Source organism: Lactuca serriola, chromosome 3 (assembly GCF_051521515.1).
Source record: "Lactuca serriola cultivar US96UC23 chromosome 3, Lser_US96UC23_V15, whole genome shotgun sequence".
Taxonomy (NCBI): domain Eukaryota; kingdom Viridiplantae; phylum Streptophyta; class Magnoliopsida; order Asterales; family Asteraceae; genus Lactuca; species Lactuca serriola.
Genome location: NC_136410.1, coordinates 248,170,486 through 248,183,618, shown reverse-complemented (window position 1 = coordinate 248,183,618; position 13,133 = coordinate 248,170,486). Strand labels below are relative to the sequence as shown.

The 13,133-nt window shown below is 40.5% G+C and overlaps 1 protein-coding gene across 1 annotated transcript; it reads right to left on the bottom strand.

The window, feature by feature from the left end:
• Positions 1-12,352: 12,352 nt before the first annotated feature.
• On the bottom strand, positions 12,353-12,900 carry LOC145096159 (uncharacterized). Its single transcript, XM_079033924.1, has 2 exons — positions 12,807-12,900; positions 12,353-12,747 (listed from the first exon to the last, which is right to left on the bottom strand). Exons 1-2 carry the CDS (start codon positions 12,898-12,900, stop codon positions 12,353-12,355), a joined length of 489 nt encoding a protein of 162 aa, XP_078890050.1.
• Between the last annotated feature and the right edge of the window lie 233 nt (positions 12,901-13,133).

Genomic DNA, 13,133 nt, shown 5'->3' with positions numbered 1-13,133 from the left:
CCCTAAGGGCGAAGTTCAGAAGCTCGAAGAAGAACTTTGGAATCTCAAGATGAAGGGGACTGATATAATAGCTTACACTGCCAGGTTCTGTGACCTGGTAGCTATGTGTCCCAACATGATCCCTTTTGAAAGCAAGAAGATAGAACGATACATCTGCGGTTTAGTGCCCCCGTATCGAGGGAACGTGTTAGCATCACGTCCTACAACCTTTGATAGCGCCAAGGAATTGGCCCAGAGGTTAATTGATCATGAAACTCCCTCCACCCCATCAACAACCACGGCGATTACCACTGCACCACCCAAATCAACCGATAACAAGAAGAAGCGTTGGGATCAGAAGAAGGGCAATAAAAGTCAATCCTCCTCCAAGAACCAACAGATCGTGGCCGTCCATGTTGCCACCACTCCTGCTACCCCCGTACCAGCCAAATCCTATGCTGGAAACTTACCCAAGTGTCCCAAGTGCCCCTTCCATCACAACGGCCCCTACCGTGAATTACACTGCACCAACTGCGACTGGAAGGGCCATACCGTCCGGTTTTGCAGATCCCAACCCAAACCTATCACTCAAGTCCCCAGCTCAGGAGTGAGCCAGGCCTGCTATGGCTGCGGCGAAGTTGGCCATTTCAAGAAAAACTGTCCGAAGGCCGGGAATACGGGAGGAACAGGAAGACTACTCGCTATTGGCCACAATGAAGCAGTAGCGGACCTCACAGTAGTCACTGGTACGTTCCTTCTCAACAACTCTTATGCTTGTGTCTTATTCGATAGTGGAGCTGAAAGAAGCTTCATAAACCAAAACTTTAAACACTTACTTAAGCAATCCCCACAACCACTAAAAGAAACATTCGTCGTAGAAATGGCTAACGGAAAGACAGAGAGCTCTAACGAAATCTACATAGGTTGCACCCTCACCAGCTTTATGCTGATACTCATTTTCAAAATAACTTGTATTCTCAAGTCAAAAATAGACAGGTACTGGTGCAGCTTTTGGGAAGATGGAGCATATACAAGACCCATCTTTTATTTTGTTTATACTTTTGGTGTCTATTAACTGTACAGAATACGCTTATATTTACAATCACTATATTAATGCAATGGTTGTTGTCGCTTGTTTTAACTATTATGCAATTGTTATGATACTGTACATGACGTCCTCCACCCCAGAACGTATTTCTCCGTTCTAGGTTTTGGGGTGTGACACCCACACCTATCCATACTTTCCTTAGCAATCCTCCCAAATCCTCCAAGTCACTTCCTCAACTGGTACACCCAAGTCTAACTAAGCCTCACTACAAACTCACTGAAATATATCCTAGGCTTCCCTAGGTTCCCGAACTCACCCAGTCCTCAGCTGCTGAAAGATTCCCAGTAATGTCAACTAGCTACCTCATGAATATAGCCACATGCAACAGAGATCAGATAATCCTTCAAGTAACAGAATCATCCCTATAACGGTTAGACTCAAACAAGAGCTACGCAATAGGGTCAAATCTATCACTCTGAAATTATCCAGCATGTGCCACATGTGACTTAGCATATTCACTTAATAGCTACTCACATTACTAAGAGTCCCACAAAGCACAAAGCAAGCAACATTCAGACAATGGAAAATCTAACCATCATATTCCAATCAAATCATTCTATCCTCTAATCAAGAATATGTACATGCAATTCTTTCACTAACTGATCAGTTTTAGCATGCAAGTCTACAAGCACATATAATAGGCATATAAGGCATCCTCGTAGATCCTTAGCCCTAATCTAGCATGCAGTTCTCATAGCCATATCATATCATAGCATCACATGTATGGGTATCTTGGGGAAAACTTACTTGAGCTAGGCTGATTGCACGCATCACACATCTTGTTCTTTTCAAAGTTCTTTTCTCTTTCAAATTTTTGTTTTCAAACTTCTTTTTATAAAATGATTATACTTTTGAAAATTTTCATACCAAGTCCTCAGTTTGAGTCCAGACACACCCGAGAGTGTGTCCAAATCCCTCAAACCAAGGCTCTGATACCAACTTGTAACATCCCAAAAATACAAGCCAAAAATTTCATTTTTAAATGTCATTATAAAACCAACAGTGTAATAAAACATCTGTGATATCATGTCATGTCAAAACCAAAGTAGAAATAATCAAACATGTTATCATAAAACAATATCAGAGTGTAATCCCAAAGATCTCATGTGCGGAAAACCATAGTGTGATGCGCTGCGATCAAGCCGACTCCTTTCCTTTAACACGAAGTACCTGAAACCAAAACTGAAAACCGTAAGCACGAAGCTTAGTGAGTTCCCCCATCATACCACATACCATAAAAGCACATAGCATATATACTGCCGGGCAATTTTGGGGTGCCCGGCCTACCCGGTACGACCGTTCTGGGGTGCCGACCTACTCGTACGGCCATTCTGGGGTGCCGACCTACCCATGCGGCCATTCTGGGGTGCCGTCCTACCCGTGTCAAGCCATTCTGGGGTGCTGACTTACCCATGTCAAGCCATTCTGGGGTGCTGACCTACCCGTCAGTCCTAACAACCGACCCTCGAGGACTATTCCACCCCTACTGCTACTATCACATATATCATAACATAAACATACTATCAGACATATTTGGGGTGTCCGAACTACCCTTCGGTCCTAACAACCGAACTTGGGGACTATTCCCCTCCTACTACCACTATCACATATAACATATCATGTCAGCATATAACATATCATCACAACATATAAACATATCATCACATACTGTCAAACATATATGGGGTGTCTGGCCTACCCTTCGGTCCTAACAACCAAACTCTACTACTATCACATATAACATATCATGCCAACATATAACATATCATCACATACTGTCAGACATATCTCGGGTGTCTGGCCTACCCTTCGGTCCTAACAACCGAACTCTACTACTATCACATATAACATATCATGCCAACATGTAACATATCAGGTAGTAGCAAACCTAGATGATATCACATAGACAATCATCTAACATACAACTCCTACTAGTGGGCCAACATTGTGTCCGTAGACCCACCGCTACTGGAAGGTAACTCACCTCACACTGCTGAAGTTCCGAAGACACAATCCCCTACTTGCTGAAGTCCCGCACACTCGACCCCTGCTGCTGGCTGACAGATTCCCGAACTGTCAACACCCAATTAATAATTGGGTCCCAATACATAACCATACGTACATTCTTTGGATAATTACTACATTACCCCTATCTTGGCTTATTCAAGCCCAAGGCCCAATCCGTAGGCCCAAAGTCAATTAGGAATCAAAGCCCAACACATGGACCAATTTTCCAAATTGGGCCTAGGCCTATATATGGTCTCATTCTAAGGCCCAACATCATATAATCATTAAGGCCCAAACTATGGCCCATCTATGGCCCAAATTTCCAAATTGGGCCCAAGCCCCTTACATGGGCCTTACCCTAGGCCCATTAAATTACTCTAGACCATTTGCATGATCTTGGATAGCCCATTTAATAACCCAATCATCAAGGCCCAAGTGAAATTAGGGTTTCACATAAAATGATGATTAGGGTTAAGTTTCCTACTTAACCCATTAAGGACTTAATCCATTAAGTCCAATATTGCTTAGATTAATTTTCGCCAATGATTATTATTTAATATTCCAAGTTATTAATAAGTCCCGTTTGTCTCGATTAATTCCCCAAAATTAGGGTTTTTATGGCATTAGGATTTTCCAAACTCTAATTAGGGTTTCCATCCCAAATACTAGCCCATTTATTAATTTGTTGGGCTTTTAGATCAATTAGGGCTTTATTGGGCCTATTAAGCCCACTAAAATATTATTAAGCCCATTAGGGTTTTATTGGGTCCATTAGAGTCCATTAAGCTTCATTGGGCCCATTAGGGTTTCAAGCACCCCAAACGAACCAACACCACGAGGCAAAGCACACCGCCACCCGACACGGCGATCGGTGGCAGCAGGAGGCGGTACCCACCACCTTACGGTAGTGGTTGATTTTTCCTTTCATTATTCTTTTGCTAATTACATTGTACAACCCGAATCTCACTAACACACACACACACACAACCACCTTGTGGTGGCCGGTGGTGGTTGTTCTCGGTTTTTCGGCCAAGCTACACTATACACACACAAACCCACCAAGGAAAACAGAAACACACCCACCCATTCTTCCGGTTGAAATCACTCAGCCACACAAATACACACTCCAAAATGCAGAATACCCACCAGCACCCACCAAGTGGTTTTTGGTGATGACAGCCACCACCTCACGGTGGTGGTGGCGGTCCTTCTTTTTCCCACCCGAACTAGCACCTACACATGCTAGCAAACCCGATCCGAAGACCAATATCTCTCAACTCAGCCGTAAAAAGTGACGACCGGAAACTAGAAACGACGGCCAAAGCACACCATCCATCTCATTCGTCATACACGACATCGGGCACCGGGTAACGAAGAAAAAGGTGTTGATGGAAGACGATGGTCCAACCGAGAGCTCCTAACTGCTCATGAATCACGCAGTGACAACGTCGACGGTATTCCTCGGTCTCAGCAACCTCCGATGCACACGAAGTCTATGATAATGAGGCTGTTGTGTCGTTAGGCGGCGAAGGAGCGGCGGAAACGGACCCCTGACTGGTCGGAACAACGAACGGAGTGAGGGCGACAGTCTTCACACATGGCGGCTGGAAAGGCCCGAAGAAGAAATGGTGGCTGCTATAGAAATGTGATAGGTTTAGGGTTGATAACCGGGAAGAAGCAATTATCAGGTTTTAATCCCGCTTCAATCACACCTTTGCCCGTTTTTACAAGTCCGGTCCATCCCCCTTGGGATCTTTTTAATCAGCTCCAATAATTACAATTTTGCCCCTCCTCTACAAATTTGTTCTCAATAAAGTCCCAATAATTCACATGTTATTCCTTTAGCCTCCAAGATCTCTTCAATGAAGTCCCACAAGTTACCATATAGCCCTACCTTCAACAATATACAAAACTAATCCAGAATTTACTAAACCACCCCTTGTTTGACAATTTCTTTTCAATTAAGGTCCAATGCTCCAACTTCAGCCATGTTAACATTTTTAGTCCCTTCCTTCTAACATTGTAGCCTTTGGTTCCCGAAAACCAATGCCTTGCCATATAATTATTTATTTTAGGGCTACTAATCGTTCATTATTTTATTTATTTATTTAATAAATAAACGGGTGCTACAAATTGAAGCGTAAAACCTCTATGAACTCTCGTGATCCTGACGGTCCTGTCATTAGCTATCTCAACATCAAGTGGGCAATCCAGCTCCCCCAGAGCTCTACTAAACCGCCTGCTAAGAGCGAGTGACACAACTGATCGTGCAATCTGCCACACTTGCCACACCGACTGCGGCTATGCTGTCCCCTCGACCTGTGATTAGACAACTTGGGCTTTTTGCCTGAATCTGCTGCGTTAGACATCATCTTTGGCTTCCTCTTTCTCTCCACCTCTAAATCAATCTCCCTCTCACGAGCCCTCGCTATCATATCCTCCAGCCTTTTGCAGTTGGACCGGCTCACAAACTGGCGGATATCGCTCCGCAACATCTCATGGTATCAGGCCTTTTTCATTTCCTCATCCGCCACATACTGCGGAACAAGGAGGGCCCTCACCCTAAACTTGGCGGTAATCTCCTCCACAATCTCTGTCGTTTGCTAGAGGTCCTGAAACTCCCTAACAACCTATTGCACCTCAATAACAGGTGCGAAATCGACTCTGAACCTGGTCGTGAAATCACCCCAGGTCATAGCATCTAACATAGTATCATCTTTAGTGGCCCTATCGACCTCCTCCCACCAGTCACTTGCCCTGCCCTTCAGAAGACAGGACGCGAGCCTAACCTTGTCCCCATCGGGACATCTGCTGGTGCGGAATGCATTGGCGACGTCTGCCAACCATCTGGTACTAGTAGTGGGGTCTCGTGCCCCCTGGTAATCAGGAGCTCCACATGCCCTGAACTCTTTGAACGTAAGCGTGCGCGACCCTATCATGGTCGCCACATCAGTGCGAAACGCACTCAACGTCTCATCCATGAGCTCCATAATACCTTCCTTGATCAAACCGAAGATCACAAGAGTCTGCTCAAGTATGTTACGCGTGATCTCTGAGGAGATGAACTCCCTAGTCTGCTCATCCAAGTGCTCAACTCCAGAGCCTGAACCTGATCCCTTCCCGACACCTGAACTAGGCCTTGCAATTGGGTTGGGTTCGAGTTGGCGGGTTGGTGGGTCAGAATATATTGACCCAACCCAACCCATATAATATGTGGGTTGGTAGGTTAGCGGGTCATGGGTTGGCGGGTTGAAAACATCAACCCAACCCAACCCATATAACCCGTATAAGTATATGGGTTCGTGGGTTTGTAGGTCGAACCCAACCCGTATAATCCATTTAATAAGCAACACATTTTAAAATGAAATTATAAAATAAAAATAAAAAGAAGCCATAAAGTCTTAAATATTCAACATAAAGTCATAAACAGGAGTTACGACGATGAGTGGTGTGCGACAGCTGGAGGACGAGAAGACGAGTGGTGTACACTGCGTGCGACACTACGACAGTTGATGGATCGATGCCTCAATCGACGAGACGAGAGGCATGGAGTTGTGATTTGGATACTGGAGAGTGAATATCTTTTTGATTAGGGGCTTCTTAGGGGTTAAGGCACGCTAATTCGACTCAAAGAAGTTTTTGCATTTTTGAAATCGGAAAACGATTAAACGATAATCAAATATTCAAAACTGATAAATAATTAAATATATTTTTTAAACATAATATATATATATATATATATATATATAATCGGGTTGGCGGGTTGACCCGCGAACCCAAACAGGTAACCCAACCCAACCCATGAAATAAACGGATTGTCGGGTTGGTGGGTTGGCGGCTCAAAAATCGCAACCCAAACCCGTTTATTTTCGTGTTGAGTTGGTGTCGGGTTACGAGTTGGGTCGAGGATTGCCACCCCTAACCTAAACTACCAACTGCTGGTCTCGGGTGTAAAACCACCATTCTGAAAACACATAATGACAGACGTCAGAATACTACTATAACTCGAGGGATCACATATATTATAAGTTCCCTGGTCTTGTCCCAGCCTTCCTTGATTCGAGTACGGATCCTTTCTTTCAGTAGTATGGGCCCATACTACCTTCCATATCTATGTGTACTTTCCTCAAGAACTGCCTTGACTCCACCAAGTCCCTTCTACTGCTAATGTTCTTTGCTACTCTCATCCTAGGCTTGCCCTAGGGTAATCACCATCCCACTCTCCACCATCAGCTGCATAATAAGTCCCTTCTTTCTTCCCCTAACTAGCTCGCGAATACTATTACATATTACTCAGACTAAATAATTATTTGAATGAGAGATCCTACCCTACAACGGTTGGAATCAAATGGGAGCTGCGAAAAAGTGCTAGACCTAACCTTTTGAAATTATTTAATCCTCGCAATATGCAACGTAAAATATCCATTTACTAGTTAGTGAAAGACAACTAAAACACCTAAAAGTACAAAGCAAGCAGCATTCGGACATCGAGTACACATAATCAAGCATATACTACTCAGGCTATCATCTTGACTAATCTGTACTAGCATGCAGTTCTCATAAAGCTAAAATACATATAGCAGGTACATAAGGCATCCTTCCTAGATCTTTAGTCCTAATCTAGCATGCTGCTCTAAAAAAGCTGATAATTATAACATAGCATAAACTTGTATGGGTAATTTGGGACTACTTACTTGAGCTCGGCTGATTGCATGCATCACACCCTTTTCTCTTTTCAAAGTTCTTTTCTTTTTAAAAATTATTTTTGCTTTTTCTAAAACTCTTTTGTTTTGCAAAAATTGATTATCCTTTTGAAAATTTCTATACAAAGTCCTTAGTTTGAGTTCAGACACACCCGAAAGCGTGTCCGAATCCCTCAAACCAAGGCTCTGATACCAACTTGAAACATCCCAAAAATACAAGCCAAAAATTTTGTTTTTAAAATCATTTGACAACACATAGTCTCATCATCATAAAATAAAATCATCAAACATATATTTCGAATCTCATAAAATCTGTCAATAAATAATTGTCTCATAAAATATCATAGTAACGCCTAGGATAATCAACTGTGGTGTGTGTGTCACGCCATCAGCTCGATCCCTTCCCTTTACTAGCTGAAGTACCTGAAACCAAAACTGAAACTAAGCACAAAGCTTAGTGAGCTCTCCCAAACTACCACATACCATACAAAGCACATATACAACTAATGGGCCTTGCCCACTGCATCGGGCCCCGCTCGACATCAAACTTAGTTTGGAATAACTTGAGCCTCGCCCCGCATCGGACCGAAGTCCGGAATAGACTGAGCATAACATAAACGTAAACATATAACATATTCACATAAACTGCATCGGACTTGCCCGGCATCGAACCGGAGTCCGGAACATATAACACATAACATAAACATGCATGACATCAAACATACATAACTACTTCTCGGGACCACCCTGACATCAGACTGAAGTCCGGAATAAACTAAACACATAAATTGCACATATAAATTGCATCGGGATAACCCCGACATCGGACTTACCCCGACATACTGTAACTACATAAACGGGCCGGCCTTGGTGCCTTAGACCCGTTCCTACTGAAGGGAAACTCACCCCGTATGTCTGACCGCTAAAACTCTGAGTGAGAAATCTCTGTCTGCTGCTCCAGCGACTGTCCGACTATAATTTCCATAAAGACACTAAGTCAAAAACTGATAATTAATCTTAGGGTAAAATGACCATTTTACCCCTGGCTAAAGTCAACATCCTGGTCAAAGTCAACTTACAGTTGACTCGACTCGCCGAGTCCCTATTCTTTCACCTGTCCCCAACCCAACTCTACTCGTTGAGTCTAGCTAGAACTCGACGAGCTCTCCTTCAATCATATCATCGGGACAATCTTTGACTTACTCGTCGAGTTCCTCCTTGAACTCATTGAGTTCATCTTCATCATATGAGCGTGTCTAGTTTGTGACTCGCCGAGTTGTATGAACAACTCATCAATTCCATCTTCATGGGTTGGGAGATTGCTTTGGACTCACCGAGTACGTTCATAAACTCGCCGAGTCCCATTGTTTCCAGGTCCATAACTATGTCTATTTCATTGAGTCCTTCCTCTGGGCTCATCTAAATCCCGTCTAAACTAAATTGGATTCCTTCGAATCATAAAAGATTGGAGAAACCAAACCCCCGACTCTCCGAGTCCCAAGAACGACTTGCTGAGTCGACTAATGTCCATGTCCATAAATTGATTTTTGTTGTGCAAAACTCATTTAAAAGGCAGATCTGGGCTCCTACAATCGATATAACACGTAAAGTCATGAACTTTACGTCCATGCATGGGACTTTAAGCTCAAAACACCCAAAAATGAGGTCTACAAGATGCATGGGGCTATCATAGCCATAAAGCTTGCATCTTTATGCAATGTACTGCTCCTTAGAACCTCAATCTGAGATATGAACCACTTGGGACATCCCAACATCAAGGACCAAGGTTTTTGAGCCAAAACCCTCTTAATATGGGGACAAATAGATCTAAGAGAAAGAAGACCAAGTTGTAAGCTTGATTACCAGAAAAGATGGCAAATGGGGTGTAGCTCCCGGATCTACTCCTTCTCCATTGAGTCTTCTATCTTCCACTTCTTCCACTAGCTTCAAGATACACCAAATAACACTCAAAACAACCAAGAAAGCTCAAGTTCACTTATGGAGGATTAGGGTTTCAGGTGTAATGCTCTAGAGGTGATGGAAGCTGGGGTGGAAGCCTCATAAGATGTTTAAATATGGTGCAAACCCTCCAATTTAGGGTTTCACTCAGACAACTCCTACTCGCCGATTCGGTCTACCGATGCGTCGAGTAGGTCACTTAATTCCCCGACCCGGAGTCGATCCTACTCGACGATTTGAACCTCCAACTCGCCAAGTCCAAGAGTAAAATATGAAGTTTAACTTGAATTTAAATGTATACCTGAGACCGGGTGTTATAGAAGACTCACATTAAATAAAATAAATAAATAAAACATGATAAGTAATAGTGAGCAACTTGAATGATATATTTAATAGCACAGTTTATTTATCGTTAAATATAAAATAAAATAAATAAACTAAAAAATGAATAATATTAATTAACAACTTGAATGGTATTTAATATAATCTCTTTATCGTTAATTAGTTAAATTAGTTTTAGTTTGAAGTGCGAGTTAAAAATCAAATTTATTTGGAAAATTAATAGTTTTAAAATTAAGCACACGTTAGCATATGACATTCGAGTTTTCATAAAGATTAGGGTTAAACCTATTAACTACATTAAATTCAACATTTTACCAAGTCAACTAAATTCAAAATATAACCTCCATACAAATCAGGTTAAAATCAAATACAAAATAAAAATCACACAAACACGTTTTAAAAATAAATAAGAAAGAGATTAAGGAAAAAATTCGGTAAATGACCAAAAAAGAGGGGTTCTTTTGAAAAAAAATGACGATGAAAAAACGGATTTCGGAATCTGACCATAGGATCCGGAGAGCACCCTCTCTGGATCAAGTAAATCTTCTGAGGAAATAGAATACCTCTGCGGATCTTGGGTTTTTTATTAATTTTTTTTGTTAATATTAATGAACAACTTGAATGGTATTTAATATAATCTCTTTATCGTTAAATTAGTTAAATTAGTTTTAGTTTGAAGTGCGAGTTAAAAATCAAATTTATTTGGAAAATTAATAGTTTTAAAATTAAGCACACGTTAGCATATGACATTCGAGTTTTCATAAAGATTAGGGTTAAACCTATTAACTACATTAAATTCAACATTTTACCAAGTCAACTAAATTCAAAATATAACCTCCATACAAATCAGGTTAAAATCAAATACAAAATAAAAATCACACAAACACGTTTTAAAAATAAATAAGAAAGAGATTAAGGAAAAAATTCGGTAAATGACCAAAAAAGAGGGGTTCTTTTGAAAAAAAATGACGATGAAAAAACGGATTTCGGAATCTGACCATAGGATCCGGAGAGCACCCTCTCTGGATCAAGTAAATCTTCTGAGGAAATAGAATACCTCTGCGGATCTTGGGTTTTTTATTAATTTTTTTTGTTTTTTTTTCGTTTATTAATATTAATTTTTTTTAATCACATAAGGTATTATGTAATTATTATGTACAAAATTTGACAAGAAAAAAGGTTAAAAATAATGAACATATGTTTAATATCAATCCACAGAACTGTTATCAACGGATTAGTATATAGTTCTGCTGATCAGTATATAAATTGTCATATCGGTTAAATACAATGATGCATGGAAACACCATTCAAGTAGTCGTACCCGTATCTGATACTTGGAGGAAACGGAAACGGAAGGAAACATTTCCTAAACGTATCAAGGGTTTCAAGAAACGTATAGGGTAAGTTTCCACAAAGTTTCCTTTTTTTTGCATGGGCTTCTTTAGTCCAAATAGGATAATGGTGTAATGGGCTATACGAGATTACCCTATAACTATAATAGTCTATTACCGATCGCTGCCTCCCTAAGTCCTTAAATTTTTAATCGATTCAATATATTATCATTTACAGTTTACTGCTTGCGCACTTGGCTATCGACGATCAAGAACAAGAAAGAATTCACCACTCACGAATTCAGAAATCGATTGTTATGGCTTCTAGTTCTCAAGAACAAGAAACACAAGGATCAACTACATCAATATATTATGTTGTCGTATCTGTGCCGTATCTGTATCTTGAATTTTTGAGTTTTTCCGTTTCCCGTTTCCGTTCCGTATCCGTTTCCCGTTGCCGTATCCGTTTCCGTGCAACTTAGGTTAAATATTCTATCAACTCACTCCGGTATTGAAAAATATAAAAATGGTCTCCAATGCACCAACTTCTACGAATGCAAATATAGAAATTTGAAAATGAACTCATATTATGAATAAAAAAAATGCAATTCTTTATGAAAAATTCAACGATCATTTATGACTATTTATATACTCTTCAATTCCTTAGAGCTTTTTGCCAGTCCGCAATTTTGTTTGTCAGTCCGCAATGTTGTTTGTTAGTCCGCAGAGCTTTTATCAGTCCGCAGAGCTATCTTTAACCAATAATTGTGATCCATATATTACAATTTTTTATTAAAAGGTAAATATTAATAATTAAAATGTACACATTATTTATTAAAATATAACAACGTCAACGTACCAAAACTAAGTTTAACATAAAAGTAAATAGAAACTAATATTAGTTGTCATCCATGCATTACAGTTCAAGTAAATTGTCGTGGAGGTAAGATGACAACACTTTCAACTGGTATTTCCCAATGCATAAGGTTTGGAATAGGATTCACTATCTCAGTTTGATAAGCATTTTGATACACCGCAGTAGTTAACTTATAATTTACCACAAGTTGGATGTCTTCAATTTCAAGCCTTTGTAATGATGCTATAGCGTGATGACAAGGTATTCCGCAATTTTGCCATTTCCCGCAAGTACAAATGTCACGATCTAATTGCACGGATTTAGTGGTTAAATACTTACTCACTTCATATCTGTCGTCAACAATATGCCTAACCCTACAACCATCGGAGTTGATAAATCTTTTTTGAAGCACCTTAAGTGCATAAGGGGTCAGAAGACCATGAAATTCCCCTGTGAAATTAACTGAATCATCAAATAAAAATTATGATGCAATAATTTATATTAAAACATATCACTATTACATCCGAATGCAGCACGTTGACAATACACTCCTTGCATGAAGTCATGGATCATTTGAATGATTGTTGTTATTTGTAACTCATGCCTATTTCTCATTATCCAATTGGCGACATCGGGAATGTCAATGAATTTCACATTGAAACGTACTTAGGGAAAAATGCCCGTACCCATTTTACAATGGCAATATTGTCAACCCAGTGAAGATCATTCTCATCCACCTCATTTTGTAAGGTGTTCAAACTCCCATAAAAATCACACATTATATGTTTTGCATGTCTTCTAGAACAACTACTCCACAACTGTATTGTTTCCGGTGGAAGCCCGTATTT

Coding starts and splice junctions, on each gene's coding strand:
- LOC145096159 (XM_079033924.1), bottom strand. CDS start 12,900: ATGAGAAATAGGCATGAGTTACAAATAACAACAATCATTCAAATGATC. Junction 12,748..12,806: donor TCAACGTGCTGCATTCGGAT/GTAATAGTGATA, acceptor TTGATGATTCAG/TTAATTTCACAGGGGAATTT.